This window comes from Ambystoma mexicanum, chromosome 13 (assembly GCF_040938575.1).
Source record: "Ambystoma mexicanum isolate Mex_15411 chromosome 13, UKY_AmexF1_1, whole genome shotgun sequence".
NCBI classification, from domain to species: Eukaryota; Metazoa; Chordata; class Amphibia; order Caudata; family Ambystomatidae; genus Ambystoma; species Ambystoma mexicanum.
The window spans coordinates 349,401,657-349,427,761 of record NC_090938.1 but is presented as its reverse complement, the minus strand read 5'-3'; the positions used below and the strand labels follow the sequence as shown (position 1 = coordinate 349,427,761).

Here is a 26,105-nt window from a genome sequence, read left to right as displayed (position 1 = left end):
AGGTAAGTGTAGAGAGAGCCACTCTCTTGGGTTATTGCTCAAGTGCAGTGAGTGTGTGTGTGGGGTGCAGGGCCCCGAGGCAAGTCCAAAAGAGGACTGGCAGGGGTGCCAGGGACCTGTGAGACTCCGAGGTACACCGGGCAGCCAGTCAGCAAGCTGTAAGGAAGAGGAGGGAGAGAGGGAAAGAGCAGAGAGCTAGGTTAGCAGGGTAGAGGGAGAGAAAAGGAAGAGAAGAGGAAGGTCTTGAGGAGTTTCCAGAACTTAATAAGATCAGACTCAAGACATAGCGCCGCAGGGAGGCTATTCCAGAGGGAAGCACCTGCTGAGGATAAGGATCTCCATCCAAATCTCTGCTTGGAGAACCGGCTCACTCGCAGAAGGTTGGAGGTCGATGAGCAGAGGGCTTGTGACGGACAGTATTTAGGTAGGCAGTGTGGCAAGTAGGTTGGTCTCAGGGCCCAGAAAGCGTTGTGAACAATGCAGAGTGTCTTGAACTTAATCCTTGAAGCCACAGGGAGCCAGTGAAGGGATTTCAGCGCCGGAGAGATGCAGTCCCTGGGCTTGCGGCCAAGGATAAGTCTTGCGGTTCTATTCTGGATGAGTTGCAGATGGCGCAGAGCAGAAGCAGGGAGGTTGAGGAAGAGGCTGTTGCCATATTCCGCCTAGAGAGAACCAGGGCTCTGGAGATAGTGAGCCGCTAGAGGAAAGTGAGAAAAGGCAGAGTACCTCTGAGCAGACTTTTTGGAGATGTCCGAAATGTGGGAGGAGAAGGAGAGAGTGGAGTCAAGAATTACTGCAAGGTTTCTTGCCTCGCAGGTGGGTGCGTGTGCAGGGCCAAGGGAGGTCGGCCAGAGTGAAGTGGGAAAGTGGGAGTAGAGGTCCCAATGCGAACAAGCTCTGTCTTACTGGCGTTGAGGCAGAGGTCGTTTGCAGCACAATGACTGAATAGCGGACAGTCAGATATGAGTGAGGAGGAGGCGGCGGAGGGTAGCCTGAAACATGGTTGCGTGTCATCCACGTAACCATGGAAGTTAGAGGTGAAAGTGTCAATCACACGTGCCAGGGCAGCCATGTAGACATTGAAGAACTAGGGAAATAGGCTAAATCCCTGGGGAACACCACAGGTTGAGAGAGCTATAGTCGAGAGAAAGGCCCCGAGTTCCACGTGGGATGGGCGGTCAGAGAGAAAGGAGGTTAACCACACCAGAGTCTGACCTGTGATTCCCAGGGTGTCACAGAGGCGTGCAATCAGGATGTTGTGGTTAACCATGTCAAAGGCAGAGGAGAGGACAAGGAGAATGAGGACAGAGGGAGTGTTGGTGTCAAGATTTGACAGTAGGTCTTCACGGGTGTTCAGAAGAGCAGTTTCCATGCCTCTGGATGCTCTAAGCCAGACTGATGGTCATGGAAGCAGCCAATAGATTCAGTGTGGATGGTCAGCTGAGAGATAGCCAACTTCTCCAAGAGTTTGTCCAGGAAAAAAGTGATGGACATAGGGCGGTAGTTTTCCGGAATGGAGGGGTCGGCAGAATGTTTTTTGAGCAGAGGGTGCACAAGGGAGTGTTTAAGGGCAGTTCTGAAAACTCCAGTGGAAAAGGAGAGATTGCAGAGATCAGCCAAGGCTGGGGCGAGGGAGTCAATATTGTCTTTAAAGGTTTTAGAGGGGCAGAGGTCCACCTGTTTGGATGAAGCCTTCATACATCGGACTTGTCTGGTAGCCTCATCAGGTGTGACGGGCGAGAGAGAAGAGAGGGTGAGTGGAGGGGGGCCAATGGAGGCTCCGGTGTTGGTGTACACTGTGGAGTGGAAGAGAGGGTGGAAAGGATGTCTTGTGTTTTTTTGATGAAGTGAGCAACCAGGGCCGGCCCAAGGTCCTGAGTGGGTGTGGCAGAAGAAGAGGCTGCTGCAGAATTGGCCAGTTCCTTGCAGACTTTAAAAAGTTAGGTTGTGTTGTTTGATGCTGCGGAGATGCCGTCTTGAATAAAGACTCTTTTCTTGTAGAGGATGCAGAGTCAATATGGCCTTTGAAGGAGGCAGCAGGCCAGTTTGTCATATGGTTCGACCGACGCGTTCCATTTCCGCTCAGGTGCAGGGCAGCCAGGTCGGAGTGTACCAAGAGTTGCACTTTTTGGAAGGCTTCAGTTGGACCCTCATCATGGGAGAAGAGTGTCAAGAGTGTTCGAGATAGAGAGATTGAGGTTAGCGAGGGCTGTGTCAAGGTGGGAGTCAGCGGCAGCCACCGTCACTCTTTCATTGGTCTGGTGACTTTGAAGCTGAGTGGCTGTGCCAGGTGTATTGCTGCAAGAGGAGAGGAGTGCTTCACGTGTGTTGAGAGAACAGAGTGGTCAGTCCAAGTGAGGGAGGTAGTGAGAGGGCTGCAGAGAGGGATGTCAGTAGAGATGAGAGCATCCAGGTTGTGACCCGCGATGTGCGTGGAGCCAGAAGGTAGGATAGAGAGGGAGAAAGAGTTGCAAAGGTTGTGGAAAGGACCAGAGGAGTCAAGAGAGTCCAAATAGATGTTCAGATCACCCAACAGGAGGAGTTGAGAGCAGGAAGAGAGTAGGGAGGAGGCCAGGTCAGCCCATTCCGAGAGGAAGAGAGTGGATTGACCTGGTGGTTGATAGAAGGTGGCCATAAGGAGAGAGGATTTAGGGGAGAGTGAGAGTCTGCAAACTAGGCACTCCAAGGAGGAGTAGGCCAGAGTAGGGATGATGGACACAGGTATCCATTCAGGGAAGATAAGTGCCACATCACCACCTGTCTTCTTAGGCTTGTTCGCAGAGAGGATTTTGTAGCCCTCAGGGAGGAGTGTATCAAAGCTCATGACAGAGCTATCCTTGAACCATGTTTCTGTGATGGCCCGCACATCAAGATCCATGGGTTCGAGCAAGATGCAGATGTCAGATGAATGTTTGACGGCAGAGCAAGTGTTGAGAGTGACAATGTGGAGCCTCTTGCCATTCTTGAAGGTCTTCCTCAGGGGGTGGGGGCACAGGGGCGAGTGGTCCCCCGAAGGGTGGCAAGAGGGCCAAGGGGATATTGGAGGATGGTGAAGGAGCCAAGTCCAACAAGTGCCCCGGGACAGTACGGCAAGACAGGGGCGCCTGTACGGAGGATGAGGAAGGTATAGAAGGTATGGGGCATGTACAAAGGAGAAGCAAGACACAGAAGGCAAGGGAACCAGGGCGGAGGGAGAGGTGAGGTTAGAGAGGCGAGGGAGGAGCCTGTCGAAGAGAAGAAGGTTGGGTTTAGGACCCTGTACCATGATGGTTCTATTGAGATAAACATTAATGATGACTCTGGAAATGGCGAAGAGGTCAAGGAGAACCTCCCAGAAAATGTTTTTTTTCTTTCTAAAGGAAAAGTTGGGGTTAGTTGGGGGACTGCAGTAATGTAGAATACAGAACGACCACACTCCTCTCCCCCACGATTCACTGTCACCTTCAAACTCTTGCGCGCTCACAAATCAGGTGGGACTTAAACACACTGCTGAAGTGCCTAGAGGAAATTAAGTTTTGCTGAGTCTGAGATACACCGCAAATACACATTACTCTGCATTCAGGAGCCCCTGAGGTTCCCTAGCCTGTCCCCATGCTCAGCAGAACCCTGAGATTCTTAAACTCCACCCCCATGCACTCTACCTTTAGTGGCCGTGGCCGGTTGGGCTGGTTCCAGCGTAAGTACAGCTGCCCGGCAATCGACAGGCCCACAAAGAACCAATAACTGAAGCTGTAGTAGTTAATGAGCTGGAAAATGTCCTCCACACACAGGTAAATGAGTGCCATGGCGCCCTGCGGGACAGAAAAGGACATGTATTAGGCAATGTTAACCCATGGAAAACCACAAATGAAAGTATTGTAAAACAAGGGGTATTTTCTTAAAATAGAATATAAAACAAGTAAAACATGCGTAAAGACGAGGATTCCTTCTGCCTAAAATGTTTGACAGTGGCCCAGGCGGTTACATACTTGGAGCTTGAATACCTCATAAGATAGATTCACACTGCCTCAAACCGAAGCAATGATATTTGGCAATAGTTTATTTGATAATCATAAAGCGCTAAACTGTCACACGTATGTCCTCGTAGCGCTGAGTTACAGTTGGTTGTGGATTTCTATGTCTGAGTGTCTGGTAGACCATAGTCTGAAATATAGTGTACACTGCATTGTTAATCACAGAGTAATTGCACCATTTAGAGATATAGGGGGAACTTACCTTCTGTTGGTCCCCGCTATGAAATTTTCCATATTTGCAAAACGGAGCATAAAAGAAAAGCTTAAAGACAGACATGCAACACGCATTTAAATCTTGTTTTCTGGACTACGCTTTAAAAAAAAAAAGTGTAAATGCCGGCTGCCATTTATGCTTGGCAGATGGCATTCAAATTAGACTCCTCTCGAATCCCCCTGCTTTCAGCAAGTGTAAAAACCGGTGACTTCTTTTACGCCTGCATGAAATCCATGTGCTGGTTGGAGAGTGAGGAGGAATGCATGCTGGAAATGTTATTTCTGCTACGTACCCTACTTCGACCCCAAAATGAATTATAATTAGAGTCTAAAAGCTGTGCGCTGCTAACTCCCTGGTGTTGCATCTCACCTTTACCGTCTGGGGCTTGCAAAAATGACCCCAGTATGATTTCTTCATTGAGGGATCATAAGGCCAATGTAACATACATCTTGCCTTTCCCCAGACTTATACTACTGATGGGTATTTTTGTTAACGTAGACCCAGGCAATTTCCCAGAAATAACACCTCTATGGCATGCTTCAAATGTGCCACTCAGAAATCTTAAGAATACAAGGTGCATGAAAGCAGAACAAAAAGAGCACACTGTTTAATACACTAAGCAGTAAATACATTAGGGGCGCCAGACCACCTAACAAATGGGTATGTTATAGTAATTGCTTTAAGTGGGGTAAGAAATTGAGGGGGGGGCACACATTTGGGGGTGTGGCTTCCATGATGGGCGTGGCCTGAAGAGTGGACAAACCATAGTAAGGTACGCAAACAAATATATAAATGTATGTATGTGAGCATTTATATATTTGTATGCATACCTTACTATGGTGTGTGTACTTTTCAAGCCATCTTTATATATAAAGCTGAATGTATGCGTGTGTTTATGTTTGTCCGGCTATACAAATCCACACTGTTGAACCCACGTCTACCACATTTTGCATGGATTCCTCATTTGTCTGGGCAAGATTGTAGTCTATGTTTGGATGCAAAAAAATCACTGCAAAGGCTCCCTCATTTACTGATGCTCACCCTGATTCACTACAGCAGGTAGTAGAAGGAGGTAACATTTGCAAACGTGTCTGAAACAAAATGTTCAATGTGTTGGTTATCCCTTTGAAATGTAATACTACTGGATACAGTTCGGAAGTGTTTCTTAAAGCATTTTTAAAGGGAATAAAAAAATATATATATCATGCAATTCCAAATGTGGGAAATGGCAAGGTTAGTTTACTCAGGTTCATTCACGAGAAGAGAGCAGAAGCCATTAAGTGACTGAAACATGCCGCCCAAAAACAAACATCACTTGGAAAAGCTCCATCTGATGCAAAGCGAAAATCAACATCAAGAGCTTCTGAAACACAACAAACAGCAGCATGACTTGCTAACCAGTGGACAAGAGCAACTTTCTCCAAGACAAATGAAATGCCAAAGCAAACTGAAGCAAGACTTGCTGACTTGAGGACAAGAGCAACATCCTCCAGGGCACATGAGACACCACTCGATCAGGACAAGGGCAACTTCGGGTACCCCAGCTAATCCTTTATAAACATAGAAATATGTGAGATATTTCTATGTTTATAAAAGATGGCTTAAAAAGTACACAATTCAAGGCATATTTTTAAAGCTTTGCCAAGGGACACGCCTCAGGCTCGGTGACCTGTGCTCTGCTCTGATGTGCAGAGCATATTAGATCACCGAGCTTGAGGTGTCTTTGACCCTCAGTGAACGTTGGGGCTCCTTGATCTAATCTGCAGATTAGATCATGGAGCTCCCAGGTTCGCACGATCAGTGACCTGCGGAGGGGGTGGGGAAAAAAAAGGTTGACCAGCTGCTGCTTCTGCTAGAGAAGACATGAGGGCCTGAAAGTGGTAGAAAGCGCCCTAGTTACACGTCCGCCAAGACTCCCTATTAGAAAAGTCTTCTAATCAGATTTTGGTTGCTTTCTGCATGTATGGCAAGGCTAGCAGAATGTTTTGAGGTCATCTTAGGATGTTGGGTGAGTGTCAGTGCAAGTGTTCCAAGAGAGTCAGTTGGAAGTGGAAGCTGGCTGTTGTGGATGTGCTAGTGTCTCTGTCCCAGTGTTACTCATCTTGTATGACACTTACCTGAAGGAGATTTAAACAATAAACCTACCTACAAGAAGAGAGTCACCAGGTGTCTTCATAAACCCATGGAGGTTCTTTCAATGGCTAGGAGGTGGTCTTGGCTGCTGAGGTGGGGGCAGCAGGTGGACAGGACACTGATCTCCAGGCCACAAATCCATCCATTTGTGCCAGCTGCCAGGACCAAGCAGAATGGTTCTGAAGGGGCTTGCAGGCCGGGTGGTGCAAGTGGAAGGGTTGGAAGGAGCCAGCTAGAGGAGAGGGCTACATACACTGCCCCCAGGATTTGCCGTTTTAACACTATCCATCCAGTGCCAGTGGGAGATAGGGACCTAGGCGGTAGGTAGTGAAGTCCATGGGACCTCAGGGCGTGCAGGCCGGGTGGCACATGTGCCATAAGGGGGCTGGCAGGTGGAGCCTGTGTGGCAGAAGCAAGCGGGAGGTCGGGACACAGGTGGTGTGGGACTGGGCAGGACGGCCCTGTAAACATGTTGACCGGGTGGCATAGTGCTGGCAGGAGCCGGCAGGAGGAAGGGCCTGGCTGACAGTGCACATTTTTGCTGGTGGGCAGGAGTTGGCAGTTGGTAGTGGGGGTGCTAGGGGGATGCTCCCCAGGTGGTGTAAGGACCGTCAGTGTGCATGCGGAGAGCTGCTCAGGGGGCGATGGCAGCATCAGAAGCAAGGTGCTGGAGGGTGTCAACTTGCGAGTAGGTAGGCTGTTTTTAGCAATGACAGGCGAGTCGCAGGACAACTCGCTGGTGTGGAGTTTCAGCAGGCGGGGGAAACAGCCAATGGAGTGGCGTCGGGCGGTGCTGTTTTGGGTCCGCAGTCAATGCAGTAATGGTGACGTCATGGACCGTTGTGGTTGTGCATCAGTATGCAATATTCGCCGATGTGAATGGAGGCCTGCTGGGTCCCTTAGCAACACGCTGTCAGTGTAGTGTGTTCTAGTAGACGGTGAGGTGGACTTTGAATGTATTGGAGGTGACTCCCCAAGAAAGGGGAGGCCACTTTGTGACAGGCTGGTGGGTATGTGCACCGATCCTACGGCAGATGGCATTCTGGTTGGTGTGGAGTATGTTTAAAAAGAGATTGGTTTGCTGCAGAGATCTGCTCGAGGTGTGAGCAGATTTCTTACAACATGCAGCAGTTGGTTCCAGACCTTTGGGCCTGGTTTTGGATCCTAGGCGATTTTAATAGATGGTTAGTTGTGTGGGTGGGAGGCTTCTGGTTATGCTTATGATGTGTTTATGTAGTGGCCTCGGGCACAGTAGTATGGGGCTCAGGTGGTTTGGCACGGGATGCTATTCAGATGTCAAGGCCTGTTTAGTTCAATGGTGGTATGTTTTCTTTGTTGTGGACTTTTGGGTGTTGTTTAGGGTCAATTTAGTGTTTGTGGTGGACATGAGGGTGCAGGGGGCACACAGGGTTAGAAAATTGATGTACCAATGGAATGTATTGAAATGTAACCTTTTCTTTACAGGTTTACATGGACATGAGGGTGCAAGGTGGTTTGCAGCCGTCCTTACATTGTTTTGGGGCTCGCATTTGGGATTGTTTGGACATTCAGGTGATGGCTGGTGGTGAATACTGAAATTCTGCTTGACATTTTTGCCATATGATGTGTAATATCACTGCATGGTATGTGTTTTTCATGTTGTCATCTGATTGTTTGTTAATGTCTGTGTGGGGTTTATTTGACTGTTGGTTACAGTCGGGAGACTGCTGATTACAGTCGGATGTGACTGTTGGTTACAGTCGGCAGAGTGTTGGTTGCAGTCGTAGTTGGAGGTGTATTATGGCTGTTGTTTACAGCCAGGTGGTTGCAGTCAGGGTTGGCTGTTTGACTGTTGGTTAGAGTCGGGGAGATTTAAGGACAATGTGAACTGCATGGTGGTTGGCTGTTGCTTACAGTCAAGGTGTTTTGTTGGAGTTGACTGTTGGTTATAGTTGGGGCATTTTATGACTGTGTGAGGTGCATGGCGTTTGGTTGGGGCTGATGGTTACAGCCATGGAGCTTTAGCTTTGTGGCCATGTGAGGTGTGTGGTTACGGTTTGGTGTGTTTCAACTGTGGAGGCGGTATGGCGTGGCTCAACTGCGGTATAGTGGGTTTAGTCCTACTGTTGGTTACGGTATGGCGTTGTCCTACTATTTGGGTTATGGTTTGGCGTTTGTTCAATGTTGTTGAAGTTATTAGTTTTGCTAGAACCCATTATGAGGGAGTGGAGTAGGAGTAGGTGGTGTTTCTTTGCTTTCATTTTTGCTAACAGGCGGTGTTATCTATGCTTTCATTTATGCTACCAGGATAGAGTGGGGTATTTCGCTTCTGTGTGGTATGGTGTGTTTGTCTTGTTCCATCACTAGTGGAGCATTTATTGGCTATTGCCAGTTCTGTCTGGTATTGATGGTCGGAAGCCTTTTGTGTGTGCATTCAGCATTTTCATTCGGGTCATCTGCGGGTTGTGGTGTTTCTCTATTCCTCTTTCCTAGATTGTGATTGTTTTGTGCAAGGAGAAGGTCGTGGGTCTTTCGGTGGTGGTTGTTTTAGTTGAGTTCTTTAGTCATTTTACATGCTGGCCACATGTGCACTTAGCTAAGGATCTGGTGTATGGTTCTGGTGTGGTTTTCATTCTGTTGTTGTGTATATTAATGGAGGGAGAAGTGTTGTAGTTAGATGTTGGTTGCATTCTGCATGTATGGCAAGGTCATCTTGGAGTGTTGAGTGAGTGTCAGTTCAAGTGTTCCGAGAGAGTCCGTTGGAAGTGGAAGCTCTGCCCCAGTGTTACTCATCTTGTATGACACTTACGTGAAGGAGACACGAACAATATACATACCTACAAAAAGAGAGTGTACAGGCGTCTTCATAAACCGGTTGAAGTTATTTCACAAAGCCAATCCTTTCCAACTGCCTCTGGTTTCAACAATCTAACACTAATTGGCAGCACTTGGATGCAGCAGACACTACAAATATTATAGGAGGAGCACTTTTCACTGAAAGGTTAAGCTACTATTAAGTGTTGTGTAAATGTGAATATTATGCACAACAAACTGTGCCCCTGTCAAACAGTGACTAGAAGCAGGTGACATTATTACAAATGCTCTCCTTGGTTGAGTCCAAGACTTGAAAGTAGTACAACCCATTGCACAGTTTACAGAGAGCTCGAATTGTCCCATTTCAGGTGTGAATGATCACCCAGTCCTGGCTTTTAGGCTAAGATTATATTGCATTCTTATACTTGTAGTCCTCAATTTAGTATGGTGTATACGATTGAAAAATAACAGGCCATTACAAATGCCAGGTTTCATGCATATTTTTAGGAAACAAGATTGTGCATGAAGCACTGATGTTAGGTGAAAAAAGTGGGGAGTGGTTTGTCTGCCAGTGGTGTTTCCCCATTACTAGCTTTGCTAGGCTTTATAATTCTCATACACAACACAAAGAATAAAAGATACAATGCTAAGATCAAAGGGTAAACTGGCACATGCTGGCTTCAGATTGACAGATCTGGAACCAGACGAAGTTAGCCGCAGAAAGGTAAAATGGACTTGCTCAAAACATGTAAGCCACAAATCAAGATCGGAAGTGTTGTATGCAGAATCCCAAAGAAAACCCCATAAAAATCAAGTAAGAGAGTACGCTGAAAACAGACCCTTGGTAAGAAACAGGGAAGAAAGGATTGTACATCGAATTACGGGGAGACAGGCACCGAAAATTAAACTGCGCTTGACAACTCCACGGTCCAAAAACCACAATTTGTCAGAACGAGAAACCCTGAAGCAAAGGCTGAAGGATACACAGAGACCGAGAGGGGGAGAAAGAACCACAGTGGATGCAAAACGAGCTTGGGATGCTACCAGACCGTTAGCCGACAGCTAAACGGCAAAACTGAAATTCACGGTGGACAATTCTAATTCGAAGACCCTAACACAAGGTAGTGAAAGCCAAAGACAGAAACAAGGAGTGCATGAATTAAAACCGGAATCATCTTTACTCTGGAGATAGTGCTTTTTTGGGAAAATACGAAATAATCTGCCTACAGGAATTTTGGATAAGATCGATTCCTCTAAGTGAGGGCTATGACGTGTACATGGACCTGGCAAAGAAAGGGCGGCTGGGCAGACCACGAGCTGGCCTGCTGACGCTAGTAAAAGGTGAGAGAGACCTCCAAGTATTGAGTCACTGCACCCCAAATCCGTATGTCCAGATTCTAAAGATCAAGAAAAGGACCAAATCCCAGGACATTAGATTCCTTCTAATTAACACCTATTGGAGCCAAACTGACTGTGAAAATGAAACATATCTATCAGACATCACAGAGGCAATAGATGAATCTATGATAGAAGATAAAAATCAATTTATCATTATATGTGGAGACCTGAATCTAAAGCTGGTTGATAAGGATGGAAAACTAAAACCAAACCAGCAGCGGGAGGGAAATGAAAAAAGATGGAAAGATGGACAGAAGAAATGGAAATACGAGAGATGAAAATCTTAAATGGGCAAACAAAAGGAGACCTTGAAGGAACAACTACATGGTTGAACAACATAAGTAGCGCAGTCCTAGATTACTGTTTCGTAGCTGGTAAACACCCAACAGTGGATTAACTCATTTAGAGTTAAGAAACAGACGGCAGGTGACAACGCTCTACTAAAGATTGAATTCAACTGGGAGCCTGGCGGCGCAATAAATTCTGCTTCCCCCGTATTGGAAGTTACATGGGGAAGAAACCGGCTCAGAATAAAACCTCAGGCAATCCCTAAATTAGTGGATGGTTTCAATAGCCAGGTTAAAAAAATCTTAAAGAAGTAGAATTGGTTACTAACAGAGTACATAGTATACTGTGATGGAAACTAAAATCGATCCATCACAAGGAAACATGCGTACAATGCTGATCTGGTGACCAGGAGAAAGATTCTTCGTGCCGAACTAAGAAGCATAAGACGTAGCTCGGTGCCTAACAAAAAAGAACTGATGCAGAAATGCAAACAATTCTACAAAAACTGGCTGATCTCATCGAAGGCCTGGAGAGCTCAATGTAATGCCGAGAAGATGCTAGCAGCAATTCAGACGGCAAACGTGCGCAGCCTTTGGGAGATCATTAATAAAGGCGATGAATTCCAACTGGCCCTAACCATTTGCCAAGTCCCAAAAGACCTATGGGTCAAGCATTATGCAACTTTGTTCCAGCAAAAGTCACCAGTAGTAACAAACATACATTCAAGGAGAAAAACACCATGGCACAAAGAATGTGATTATGATGACATTCTGGGGAGAATAAAGAAGTTAAGCTCTTCAAGAGCGGCTGGGCCGGACGGCACATCAAAACAAATGCTCAAAGAAAATGGGGAAGCCTGGGCCAATTTCATTCTGCAGCTCTTCAACCAAATAAAGAAGGCCCAAACCATCCTATTGTCATGGAAAGAGGCACTGATTGTCCCAATCTTTAAAAAAGGGGATTGTGGAGACCCCAATAACTATAGACCTATAGCCCTCCTGGATTGAATTGGAAAATGTTTTGCCTCTATCCTTTTGAGGGACTTAAAAACATGGGCCACAAAGGAGGGCCTCTTGGACAAACTCCAAACAGCTTTCATAAGTGGAGTCGGTACCTCTCTGAACTTATTCATTCTGAATATATTAAAGCTCGGGCCCTGGAAACAAAACAAACGTGTACCTGGGCTTTATTGACCTAGAGCAAGCTTTCGACGGAGTGAGCAGAGATCTCCTCTGGGCAAAATTGAAGAACTGGAATTGCCCAGCAGACCTCATGGAAGCTAATCGAGAATTGTACACAGATACTTCAATTCAAATAATAACCACGACAGGAGGTGCCACCACGGAAAAGATTCCAACATTTAAAGGAATCAAACAAGGCTGTGCTCTGGCACCCTTTTTGTTCATTCTATACTTGGCGGATATGGTCGAATCCCAAAAAATGATTAGAGCCTTTCCACCTACAATAAAAGGGGAGGAGTTAATCTGGGTCTTATATGCGGACCACGTGGTTTTTATTGACCAAACGGCCATAGGTCTTCAGCGACGTATCAGGGAGTTCAAGAGCTACCTGGATGAAAATGAAATGAAGATCAACATAAAGAAATCAGTTATCTTAATAATGAAGTCGGCTCAAGGACAACAATCGAAAAAAAAAGGTTTTGTATGGTCAATTGACAACCAAAAACTGGACCCCGTGGACTCAACGATCTACCTAGGGATAAGAATAAACAAAAATATAAACGAGCAAGGCCAATATACTCTTATTAGAGAAAAACGAATAAAGCTGACAAACCAAGGCCGAGCTCTCCATCGAAGATAAAGGACATACTCATTGATGCCAGTATGGACCTTTTTCAAGCAGAAAGTGATGGAGGTTTTGACTTACGGAGCAGAGTGCCTGCTAAATTTGCGATGGGAAACCTGGGACATAGTCGAAGCCTTCTTTTGGGGAAAAATTCGAAGACTTCCGAACTGTTTGTCCATATCGACAATAAGGAATGAACACAGACTCCAATCTATAAGATCTACAGTCTTGTGGAAAACCATTTCCTTTTACAGGAAATGTACTCTTGACTCGCCATCCCCCCCATTTGAGATACTGGTGAAAAAAACGGTGGAAAAGAGAGACCAAAATCTCCAATTGTGGAAAATGAAATATCAGGAGATCCTACTGCACTATAACATCGAAGGAGAGACACTAAGAACAAATCCTGAGAAGGCAAAGAAAATGACTGGAATGAAACAAGCACGCTAAAACAAGCGAACAAATTGTGTCATAACATTATTTGGGAGCGGAAGGCAGTGAATGATCCACCTCCATATTTAAGGAAATTCCCTTCCCCCCGCCTTAGGGATCTGCTGATGCATTGTAGGTTAAACAATTAAAGAAGTATAACTTCAAAGAAAGCATATTACACATTTAGAGGCCGGCTGCCGACACTGTGGAAATGTTGACATAGTAGAAACAACCAGGCACTTGCTATTGTCTTGTCCAAAACTTTTAGCTCAAAGGAGCAAGTACCTGGGAACCTATGTCTGTTTAATTAACCCGAACACGGAGGAGGAGTATTGGGAAAGGTTGCTAAACATGGAAAAAATTGGAAGAACACTTGAAGCTCTCAATTTTATAGACCAAGTCGTTCACAAACTAACCTAGAAGGACTGGGTGGTGACCTGCAAAGTAGAATGGCCTCCTACTTGATGCATAGGATGTGATGCCTGGGACTTATTCTTTGTAATGTTCAGAGGCTGGAAGCCATGTTAAAGGTTTACATTTTCATTTAACCAATAAAACATACAAAAATAAAATACTAATGAATAATTCTCATACCCAGTTTTTATTTTGTATGTAGATTACTGTCTATTGCAGGACAGAAGAGTGAATACTTACTTTTTCCAATCAAGTGGGTTCCTCACATGGGACCAGGTGCACATATGGAACAAGTTACTTACCTGTAACTGTTGTTCTCCAGCATGGGTCTGGCATGGATTCACATGCTCATGAATATTCCCTGTCGTCAGGCTGGGAATCCTCGGTAAAGAAAAAATCAGTATCAGTTTCGTTTCTGATCTGTCTTTCGTAGTAGTAACCAATCACTGATCTCTGCGTCATACTGACCACAGCCAATGACTGCCATCTCCCTAAGCCCCGCCTCTGACAGCCATCTTCAGATTTGGTAGCACGTGAAGTGGCAGTATGGCCAAGTGAAGAGCCGCAGAGGGGTAGGCGGGAGGGTTCGCAGGTGAATCCATGCCAGACCCATGCTGGAGAACAACAGTTACAGGTAAGTAACTTGTTCCTTCTCCAGCATGGGGTCTGGCATGGATTCACATGCTCATGAATATTCGAATACATAGCAGTACACACATGCACAACCACGGGAGGTGGCAAAGGCTCAACATTAAGCAATACAACAACTCAACATTAAGCATCTCTTACCTGCTCACCAGGCTAACCTCAAGCGAACAGATTGCGCAGCACTGCTTGGCCGACCCTGGACTTCTCCCTGGAATCCCGATCGACGCAGTAGAATCTCGTGAAGGTGTGCGTCGACCTCCACGTAGCAGCCCTGCAGATGTCCAGCAGGGGCACACCAGATAGGAACGCCGTAGTAGCAGCAATCGCTCTGGTCGAATGGGCTCTCGGACGGCCTGGCAGCGGTCGGTTAGCCAACCGGTGGCAGTGCATGATGCAGCCGGAGAGCCATCTGAAAATAGAAGACTTCGAGAGAGCCTTCCCTTGATTCACAGGTCCAAAGTTCACAAACAGCTGTGATGTCCTCCGAAAACTCTTCGTGCGGTCCACGTAGAACTTCAGCGCTCTAGCCACATCCAGCGAGTGCAAAGTCCTCTCGGCCGGCGACGAAGGAGACGGGAAGAAAACAGGTAACACCAGGGGCTCGTTAAGATGGAAGTCCGACGGCACCTTGGGCATAAAGGAGGGGTGCGTCTTAAGCACCACCCTCGAGGCATGGAAAGTCAGGTACGGTGCTTTGCAGGATAGGGCCTGGATCTCTCCCACTCGTCGTGCGGAGGTAATGGCCACCAGGAATGCAGTCTTCCACGACACAAACTTCATCGGTGCGGAGTGCATCGGCTCGAATGGGGGCCCCATGAGTCTAGTCAGCACCACGTTAAGTTCCCACGCCGGGGCCTTCACCGGTGGGAACGACCGGAACAGTCCTTTCATAAACTCTTTCACCAGTCGATGGGACCACAGGGACGTCCGTCCTGTGGTTCTGGTATATCTGGAGATCGCCGCCAGATGAATCTTAATGGAGGCATGGGCTAGCCCAGCCTTTGCCAGCGATAGCAGGTACGGCAGCACCTGAGGGGCCGTAATCCGTAGGGGGTTGATCTTCTATGCTCAGCACCAGATAGAGAACCTCTTCCACTTGTGACCGTAGCATTTGAGAGTCGAGGACGCCCTGGCCTTTGCAAGAACCTCTCAGCAGTCGGCCGGTATATCGTACCTTCCAAACTCTAGCCTGCCTGCAGATTCAGCGACGCCGGGTCGTGGTGGAAGATGGCGCCTCCTTCTCTGGAGAGAAGATCCGCGTCCGCCGACAGCTTGATGGATGGGGACGTTGACAAGTCCAGAAGGTCCGGGAACCAGATCTGCCTCGGCCAAGCCGGTGCGACGAGGATCATCCTGCACCGGGATCTCTTGAGCTGGTTGATGAGTCGAAGCAGCAACGGCAACGGAGGGAACGCATACAGGTATAGGCCATCCCAGGGGAACGAGAACGCATCGCCCATGCTTCTCGGCTGGGGAAACCTGCTGGCGAACCTCTGGCACTTCGAGTTCGTCGCTGTTGCGAACAGGTCGATTTGGGGTTTGCCCCATCGTCGGAAGAGTTGATCCACCTGATCCTGGCGCAGCACCCACTCGTGACACGCGCGCAGCTCCCTGCTGAGCGAGTTGGCGATGGTGTTTCTTTCTCCTGCCAGGTGGAAGGGAACCAGGAACATCCCCTGGGCGACCGCCCAGTGCCACAGATCCTGTGCCTCCTTGGATAGGGCTGGGGATCTGGTACCTCCCTGCTTCCGTATGTAAAACATTGTCGTGGTGTTGTCCGTGAAGATCCGCACCACCTTGCCCTTGAGCGACGGGAGGAACGATTTGAGAGCCCAGAACACGGCTCGGAGTTCCAGGATGTTGATGTGCAGGAGCTTCTCCTCCGGCAGCCAGAGGCCTCTTGCGTGGAGATCTCCGGTGTGGGCGCCCCAACCTTCCATGGAAGCGTCCGTCGTCACCGTCTCCTGGTACGCCGGCGTCTGAAAGTCCTTGCCCGCCGTGAGGTGCGCTCGAATGCCCCACCACTGAATCGCCCGCAGGAACACCTCGTTGAGGGGGACCCTGGGCCTCATTACGACCCAGGCGGTAAGTTACCGCCTGGGTCGTACTCTTACCACCATGGTGTAAACTATGTTTACACCATGGTGGATGGCGGATTTACCGCCCCATTCCAAGGTGAGTGGGGCGGTAAATCCCCATTTCCCATTTTACCCTTACCCATTCCCATTTTTGCCCCATAGGGCATAATGGGAGTGGGGAAGGCGCTAAATACGCCACCGTAAATTACGGTGGCGTAATTAGCACCATGGTCCCTTAGCGCCATGGATTTTAACGCCTGCAAAAAGCAGGCGTTAAAATCACCATGGCGCTAAGGGACCTTGTAATCAGGCGTTAAGGGTCGGCGCCATTAATCCCTTAATGCCTGACTCGTAATGAGGCGCCCTGTCTTCGAAGGTGCCCGTCGCCTGCGTCCAACGGGTGTCGAGAAATTCTTGAAGGGGGCGCATCCGTAGTCTGCATAGGCGCACCAGGTAGATGCAAGAGGACATCATCCCCAGGAGGGACTTGATGGACCTCACCCTGGCCACGTCCGTGGCTAGCAGGCGCTGCACTTTGCCCAGAATGGTCTTCGTCCGTTCTTCCGACGGTGCCGCCAGGCGCCTCACTGTATCGAGCTTCGCTCCCAGAAACAGGGCCACCTGCGACGGCACCAGGTGGGACTTTGGGTAATTTATGGCGAGTCCCAGGTCTGTGAGTAGCTGGACGGTCCTCGCAGTGTGTTCGACGGCGAGTTCCCTCGTCCTTGAGTGGATGAGCCAGTCGTCCAGGTAGGGGTAGACGTGAATCCCCTGCAGGCGCAGCTGCGCCGCCACAGGTGCTAGGCACTTGGTAAAGACCTTGGGGGCCGACTTCAATCCGAACGGCAGTGCTCCGAATTGGTAGTGGCGTCCCTGGACGCCGAACCTGAGGAACTTTCGGTGACTTCTGAGGATGGGAACGTGGAAGTATGCATCCTCCAGGTCCAGCGCCGATAGAAAGTCGCCTTCCTCCAGCTGTCCCAGCACGTGTTGGAGGGTGACCGTCCTGAACTTTTGTGACCTGATGTATTTGTTCAAACGACGAAGGTCCAAGATGGGGCGCCAGCCGCCCGTCTTCTTCCTGACGAGGAAGTACCTTGAGTACACCCCGGAGCCTCTTTGGGACGGGCTCGATGGCGCCTTTGCTGAGCATCGCCCGTACTTCCAACAGCAGTTGCGGGACGTGATTTTCCTTCCTGGCCACAGGTGGAATGTGAGGGCACTTCTTCAGGAATTCGATAGAGTGTCCTCTTGCCAGGGTATCCAGCACCCAACGATCGGTGGAGATGGACTTCCACACGCTGACGAACTTCGGTGGGGGCCCGAGGCCACGGCCGGTTCAGTCCTGCTTGGAGGTGGTGGCCTTGCCGCCCTGGCCACCTTGCCGACGGCGGCGAGGTGCTCCCTGCTTGCCGCGACCCCTGTAGGCCTCCTGAGACGAGGAGCGTGCCGCCTGGCGGTAGGACGACGAGGCACCGCTGGATCCCTTGGAGGCCCCCTGTCTGCCTCCGGAGCTCCGAAAGGGCCGTCATTGCTGAAGGGCTCCTAGGGGGTGGGACGTTCTCCGTGTCCGTCTTTATGGCTTGGAGGGATTCGTCCACCGCCGTCCCGAACAAGTTGCTGCCGTCGAACGGCATGTCCAACACCCTGGTCTGGACGACCTGACGGAAGTCGGTCGCCCGGAGCCAACCCCGTCGTCGTAGGCAAACTCCGTTGCCCAGCTGACGGAACCCGGTATCGGCAATATCGGTTGCCACCGTTATGGCGTGGTCCGACGCCACCTCGCCTTCTTGAAGTATTTCCAGGGCCTCTGACCTCTTGTCGTCCGGTAGGAAGTCCAATATGGGGGCCAGCTTAAACCAGAGCTCCCTGTCATAACGGGCCACGATCGCCAGGGCGTTGGCCGCTTTGATCGTCGTCACCGCCGACGAAATGACCCGTCGCCCCATGGCGTCCAACTTCTTTCCTTCGCCGTCCGGAGGGGAATTCGACATTGAGGCTCCTGACCCTGCCGCTTTCTTCTTCTTCGCCGCCGAGACGACCGAGTCTGGCGTTGGCTGGGCCCTGAGGCACAGGGGAGCGGTCTCGGGGACCCGGTACTTCTTCTCGTACCGGTCCCGTTTGGCTGGTGCCGTGGAGGGGTTCTTGAGTACCGACAGGCCCTCCTCGAGATGTCATCGATTAGAGGCACCGCGATGACAGTCTTCCTCTTGGCCTCCCGGCGCTGATAGAGGAAACCTTCCTTTTTCTGCTCCTCCGGGCAGAGCTGGAACAATTCGGACGCCCTGGCGATCATGGCGTGGAATGAGCCAATCTCGTCGGGCGGAGATGGCCGTGCGACGGGAGACCCGTTCCATCGTCGTCGCCGTCCCCTCAGAACCCGTTGTTAGCCCACCGCACCCTCATCTCCCGACTCGTGGAGGATGAGGAGGGAACTGCAGGCCTTACAGGGGCGAGTGGAGGAGAGGGTTGGGTCCTCCATCGTTTGTTCTGAGGACTTCCCGACGGGCCAGGTTGCGGGTCCTCCGGCCTGGGCGTGGTAATCTCGTCCTTATCTCAGAGCATAAGGACTGGATTGCAAACAAAATGGCCGCCGAGCTATCCTGAGGCCTAGGTTCTGGCTGCGCCGGAAGGGAAGGCTGCTCTTCCTCGCCATCGTCGTCTTCCTCGGTTATCTCCCGAGGATCTTCCTTGCGGGACCGAACCTTCTCGAATTGTACTTCGAGATTCCTCACGACCTCGGTCAGTTCCCCCTCCGAGGCTGACTCCGAGCTCGAGGAGGCTACCGTGCCCCCCCGTTCCATCATGGGGGCCATGACGATGGGCTGAAAAGAGGATTCCCTCCTTGGGAAACTCTAGTCCCGGAGCCAGTCTCCGCTGGCGGGGTCTCTGCCGGCTTGGCCAGAGTCACCGCGATCGCCTCGATAGAGGCCTTTGCCTGCTGGGTAGGGGCCATCACCACCTTAGGTGTGTCCTGGGCCTTCCCCTTAGGGGGAGGGGTGACGCCTCGCTCCCCCTCTTCCGAGATTGGACGGGGCTTCTCCCCAAGCTTACCAGGGGTCTCAGACTTCCTCTTCCCCGAACCGGAGCGCTGGCTCGTGGTTGACGGTGCCGGGGAAGGTGCGCCCTGCCTGGCGACCGAAGAGCCCGACCTTTCGGCGCTCCCGGAGCCAGCGGACTCGCAGCGTTTGGCCCGGTGTTGGGCCCCCATCGCCGGGGCGCCCGGACAGGACTTAGAAGCCCGCTCGGACCCTTTCTTCTTCTTCTCACCCGTCGAGCCCTTCTCCAACCAGCTGGCGAGACGAGATCGACGGTCCCTCATGGTCCGCTCCGACAAGTTCTTGCAGAACTGGCAGTCCTTCTCTACATGAGTCTTGTCCCCATGAAGACAGTAGAGGCATCGCAAATGTTCATCCTCCTTAAACACATTCTGCAGCCCGCATCCAGGGCAGCTGCGAAACAGCTTGGGTCCGGGTGACAAACTCGCGTCCTGGGCCATCTCGAAGTAGGCCGCGAATCTTCTGGAATCCTCCAAGAGGTTTATTCGACGAAATCTTCACCCCTGAGGGGCATAGGAAAATCCTGCAACGGGAACCCGTTAACGGGAGTAGAAATGGTGGAGCTTGAGGCTCGATTAACCGAAAAAATGTGAAAATTCACCTGAAAAAAGCACGAAACACGCAGTAAAAGCTCGAGAGCTAAGCACAAGGACTCCCAACACTTGAACATGCAGTAAAAATCTGAAGATGGCTGCCAGAGGCGGGGCTTAGGGAGATGGCAGTCATTGGCTGTGGTCAGTATGACGCAGAGATCAGTGATTGGTTACTACTACGAAAGACAGATCAGAAACGAAACGGATACTGATTTTTTCTTTACCGAGGATTCCCAGCCTGACGACGGGGAATATTCATGAGCATGTGAATCCATGCCAGACCCCATGCTGGAGAAATGTAGATATCCATCGATCTTGGGCACCCTGTATGCATTTGTTGGAATCTGGTGGACTTGTCTCTGCCTTTCATCCTTATGTAGTTGATAAAATGAGTACCATTTGGACTGGTAATAGAAACATCTGTCATTTATAATGCTGGGAAGCTGCTGCCACTTACTCTGGTGTCCTGTAGTTTGCTCCTTTTACTAGGTTGCCTCTGTAACAGTGGCAGTCCATGTAGAACAGGCATTTGCAGTGGTGGCCCTCCGTATTCCACAGGCCACCATATGTCATGCAGATAATTCCCCATCAGTAAACCTGATAGAGGAGTGCTCTATCGTGCAACCTTGTACCTGCAGGTTATGTTAGATATATTCTGTTTCACCTGGGGGCCTGCGGCTGCCTCTGTCCCGTCACACCCTACATAGCTCGCAGTATTCTCAGGACATCGGAGGCTCAGAGGGTGTTGGATTTGCAGCCCAATTATGTCCATGGCTCAAATCCAACCCCTCATACCCTCCAATAATTCATTATGAGGCAGGCATTCCAGTTTCAACATGGACTAGAATGGAGCTGCAGCATACATGTCATGTCGCCCTACTCCATCCAACAGAAGTTTGGCCTGCCCGGTTAATCTCTTTGAACTCACCTGCATTAAGGCGTGTTTGTCTGATGTGTTTGCAATGATTGTAGTGCTATGATGACATGTATTAGTTACCTGTAACTGTAGTTCTCCAGCCTTTGTATCTTTCATAGACTAACATTTTTCAGTCATATAACCGGGAAGTCCTTGTTTAAGGAATGTGATCGCCCCATTGACTGAGCCTTGAGACCTTGGGCCAGAAGGTTTCAAGCATCATCATTGATTACCATCAGGTGGCTAATGCTCTTGGGACAATAGCCTGGTGAGATTGGAAGCTGTGGCACAAAAGAAATACATTCCTGGAGCATCTCCCGGCAAATCTGCTCCATACGGTAATATACCAGGGCCCCAACAATTTCCAAAATTCATTGTCTATGGAATGCACTACCAATTAAATGCTCTGCTCTTTGGCCTCAGGTCTGTTCAGGGTATTTACAAAGGTAAAGAGGTAGTGGCAGAAGATAGGACAAGATGACATCTGTAGAGGATTCGGAAGTGGTTGGATCAGATAAGAAAGTGGTGGTATCAGAGGTGACAGAGATACTGAGAGTTAAGGTGGAGGCGCTGTCAGAAGGAAAGAAGGTGGTAGCAGAGGTGGCAGTGATGCTGCGAGGTGAGAAGGATGTATCAGTTAAGGAGGAGGTAACAGCTAATGGGGGTGCGATGAGAGTTAAGGAGAAGGTGGTGCAAGAAGTAACAGCTAAAGGAGAGCTGGTAACAACTAAGGATAAGATACTAATAGTACAGGTGACAGTGGAGGCCACACGTGATAAGGATCTGGTAATAACAGAGGTGATATGTGCTAGCAACTAAGGAGGACGTGTTAGTAGCAGAGCTGCTAGAGGTGGTAAAAACGTAAGGATGAGTTTGCTAGTAGCTGAGGTTTTACCAAATGGTGAGAGGGTGGTAGTAGCAGAGGCACCAGAGGTGAAACCAACTGAGGGGGAGGAACTAACAGTACAGGCGGAAGAGATGTTGCCCAGTAAGAAGGAGGTTATAATAATAGTAGTAGAAGTGGAAGAAAAGGACACAACTAATGAGGTAGAGATGACAAGAGCAGAGGCGTCTGGATATATAGAAGAGTTTCAAGGTGTAGAATATTAGAGTAAGGAGGAGGAGTAATACTGTGGGGACGTCAGAGAGGAGGTGGAAGAGAACGAAGAGGAAGAGCTACCATACGTTAATGAGAATTGGAGGATGGAGGGAAGAACCCTAGAATTAAGAGGCAGAGCTGTCATAGAAGAGTTGCTTGGCGAGGCAAAGGTGTGGGAAAGTCATGTTAGCAAAAGCAGAAAGGTTCCGGAGGATCAAGTCAGGCCCTAGGTAGGCCCAGGGTTGGGGAGGAGGTAGATACGTGGTTTGAGACCCAGGAAAGCCCACACCTAGATGCTACTGAAACAGAAAAGGGGTTTGATCCCCCTGCCAGTCTGCAATATGAGGGAGGGTTGAGGCAACACGTCTGGAACCTTTGAGCATTGACTGTATCATGAGAGCCTAAAGGTTCTGGCTGTCCATACCAGGAGGCTGGCTAGGTGGATGTCAGATGATAGGGGGAGGTTGATGAAAGAGGGGAGAGGAGGGTCCATTTAAGGGGTGCCAGTTTCTTGACTCTCTGCAGGTGTGCATGAAGAGTTGGTGGGCCCTGAGGAACCCAGAGAATTAGATGGAAAGACAGAGAGAATGGAGGGGCAAGGTGGGAGGTGGTGACAAAAAAAGAGGAAGGAGGATGGAGGGAAAGAGGTGTAGTGAGGGTGGTGGTGATTTTAGTAGAGATGTAGGAGGTAAGGTTGTTAGAAACAGGGAGGTTGGGGTGGAGAGGGGTTTGGGGAGGTGAGCATGCACTGTGGGATCATGGATAGCTTACAATGTTGACATCTGAGAGAAGATATGAGGTGTATATAACAGTGTCACTTGGAGGAATTCAGCTTGGAGGAGACAGGTTGGAGTCATTGCTTGTAGGAGGCCTTGATAGGGGGGTATTGGAATTTGCCCCAGCTGGGGATATGGAGGAGCATGGGTATCCACTGGCAGTGAATGGCTGGGGGCCAAATAAGGTTGAGGAAGTGTCTCGGAGCAAGTTAAAGAATGAGCAGGATAGTGGTTCTCTAAGAATGTTAGATTAAAGTCAGAGGAGGCCCTTTCAATAGATTGGACAAAGGGTGAGGATAGGGACTGGAGGGAGGATTTGACGTGGCTCAGGTTGGGAGGCGTGGAGTCCGTTTGGAATTAGCTTTTTGTGATGGGAGAAATGGGTGGGAGCAGTGGAGGGAAAAACACAGTGAATGGCAGTAGAGAGTGGTTGGCGGGAGAAGAGTTGTTAGAGCAGGACGAGGAGTTGAGGGAGGAGGAGGAGGGAAGGATGTGTTCCATTGGATTGCCACTAATGTGGGTGGAGTTGTTGTAAAGGGTGACCAGAGAGCTGACAAAGAGGAAGAAATGGAGCTGAAGAAGGCGAGCCCTGGTCACGCATGAGTGGTTGAAATCTCCTATGACTGTATCTGGAATTTCAAATCGCATCGTTTCCGGGTCATGAAAGAAGAGGTTAAGCTCTACATGAGGCTGGTGATTGAGAATTATTGAGAGAAGAGGTGAAGTAAGGAGCCGAACACTACATGTTCAAAAGAGGATTGAAGGAGGTCAGAGGAGAGTGATGAGTGGATGCAGTATCTTCACTGGTCAACAGAAGCACCCAACACCCTTTCCTTGATTAGAAAGGGGCATAGGGCGCAGGTGCCGCAATCAGTGTGCAGGGCTGCTTATGTGGCTTTGTAGTAGGTGGTGATCCATGTTTCGGTGATGGCCATCAATATGTGTTGGGGTAGATGAGGGTCGATGCAGTCAGTTAGAAAGGAACTTATATTGCAACGAGATTAGCTGCTTAGAACCTTCCTTTAATGTTGTGAGGGGGAACTGCAGCAGTGAGGCAAGATGGATAGAGAAGTTAAGAGTGTGAGTGAACAGTGATTCAAGAGATTCATTTGAGGGAGGAGGTGGCTAGGGTATGAGTCACGAGGATGGGTGGTGGTCCCATAAAGGTGGGTGTCTAGTGACCGAATGTGAGCGTGGGTTGGAGTATGGTGAGAGAGGGAGATGACATGTAGTAGGAGGAAGGCTCAGGCTACGTTAGGCTATTGGTGCACAAAATGCAAGTGAACAGATGCCCAATTACCACAATTCAATGACACAGGTCACCAGTGAGCAAAATGCAAATACACATGTCAATGCAAATGCACAGGTCCGTCACTTGCAACTGAAATGAAAGTACACAGGAACTTGTGACGAAAATCAAACACACAGGACCCTAATGACAAAAATCAAAAATACACAAACCATTAACAACCAAAACATGAATGGACAGAGGCTAATACTGTTTCAGATGGGGCAAGAGGACTGATGGTGACTGAGAATAGTCTCTGCAGTGGTGGAGTTTCGGGTACCTTGCAACAGGTGGTGTCGGGCATTTTGGGTGGAGCGAGGAAAGTGAGCTAGGTGAACTGGCACAAAGATGTTAACCTTTGCCTATTTGGCATTCCTCTGGACGCTTCATGGGTCCGAACCCAGGGAGGACCTAGACGTCTGGCATAGGCCCAAACCACATAATCAGGAGGAGACTCAATCAGCCAGGGGATGGGCGGCCCAAGGTCCGCTGAGTGGCTTGCGCCCTTCATATGTTGCTGTGTGGGTGGGCTGCCTACCATATCTTACAGTGCGGTTTGATTTCTAATTATAAAGGGACCCCCTTACTTGTTAACGGGTTCCAGCCATGTGAATGTCTGGATACCCAATCAGACAGGTGGAAATGAGGTTGGGGGGGCTATTGGAGTGCTTCAGTGCCATGGATGTTGCAGGGTGGGTGGAGTGGCCTGTGTCCGAATATGGTGTGGCCCGCTAATTTTAAAATGTATACCCATGTACATGCTGTCGAAATGTAATGTAATTTGTAGAAATCAATCTCAAGTTGTACATGTTGTTAAACACGACTAAACAAGGGCACACAATGTGTGTCTGGGAACATATGGAGCAAGGCAGGGAAGGCCTCCACATTGCAGCAAGTGAAGATCTGGTGGGTGCGGGACAGCTGATGCCTTTCAAAGCATGTGGTGACCAGGCACAAGTGGGTGCCTCCTCAGTCCTCTCAGGGCAAGGCAGAAGTTGGCAATGCCTAACAGGGGAGACTGCAGCTGAAAGGAACCTACTGAGCAGGCTGGGCAGGACAGATGTGGCAATACCGTGCAGGTTAAGGTGGTGTGGGTGATACCATGCAACTTAAAGAGTTTAAGCCCAAAGGAAAAAGAAAGTTGCAGACAAAGTTCTGAGAGAAATGAAGAAAGCAGTGGAGACAACATTCTGCATGACATGACAATTGTACAAATGGCCTGCAAGATGAGGCAGATGCACGTTAAGCCAGGGCAGGCACAAGTGATGCCCCCACACGACAGCCACGGATACTCACATTGAAGAGCAGGGCAGGCACTGGGGTGAAGCGCTTCACATGGATCATACAAATGGCATCAGGGAGGTGACCCTCTCGGGAGCCCACAAAGAATAGTCTAGGAAACACAAGAAAACCATGAGTACATTCTTCTGGCAACCAGTGACCACATTATGCCAATTGGTTACTAATGACCACATAAATCCCTTGCGGGCATTCATGTCCACATAATGAACTGTCATTCTAATGTTGAAATAAAGCCTGGCCCAGCACTAATACCCAAATAAAGCACTGCTGGAAAATAAGGCCATTTTGGGGATTGCTACCTAGATACAATATTGCTAAGCGCTAACATCCCTGCTATGCATGAATTCCCTTATACGTCCTGCTAGGCACTATTGGCAATATATGCTGTGCCGGGCACTAATCCGCATATGAAGACATGGAGGGCTGGTGGGACGCTGCGAGTCAGGATTGTGGTGATCATCCTATGTTAGGGAAGGAGGACTCCCACTTTACCTTGATGCTGCCAGAATTGATGCATTGAGGCCCCCGAAACAAGAAAGTGCTACTGCCAGAGGGATCGTCCAGTTGAAGACCCCGAAAATCTGATCAGCGAAGGTCTAGAATCAAAAGATACAAAAGTTAGAAGGGCTCCCACTGCCACAGCTTAGCCCATAACCTGGGGCCCCCTCTAAGGCCTGTCACGGGGGTACTTACCACGGCCACGGCGTCGCTGGCAAGGATGGCCCTCATGTCCAGCACGGTGTAGTAGGCCACATTGGTCAAGATGTAGATGATGGTCACGATGGGCATGGAGATCCCGATGGCCAGCGGCAGATTCCTGCAGGCACACAAGAAAAGTTTAACCTTCCTTTAGAA

The 26,105-nt window shown here is 49.4% G+C and overlaps 1 protein-coding gene across 4 annotated transcripts in view; it reads right to left on the bottom strand.

Annotated features, from left to right (window-relative positions):
- SLC7A7 (solute carrier family 7 member 7) overlaps positions 1 to 26,105 on the bottom strand; it is a 288,753-nt gene that overhangs the window by 19,040 nt on the left and 243,608 nt on the right. For all 4 annotated transcript variants that reach the window (XM_069633861.1, XM_069633864.1, XM_069633863.1 and 1 more), the window contains exons 6-9: positions 25,944 to 26,067; positions 25,743 to 25,846; positions 25,245 to 25,341; positions 3,642 to 3,791 (exon numbers count right to left, since the gene is read on the bottom strand). In XM_069633861.1, coding sequence (XP_069489962.1) covers positions 3,642 to 3,791; positions 25,245 to 25,341; positions 25,743 to 25,846; positions 25,944 to 26,067 — 475 coding nt within the window. The remainder of the gene's footprint in view (positions 1 to 3,641; positions 3,792 to 25,244; positions 25,342 to 25,742; positions 25,847 to 25,943; positions 26,068 to 26,105) is intronic.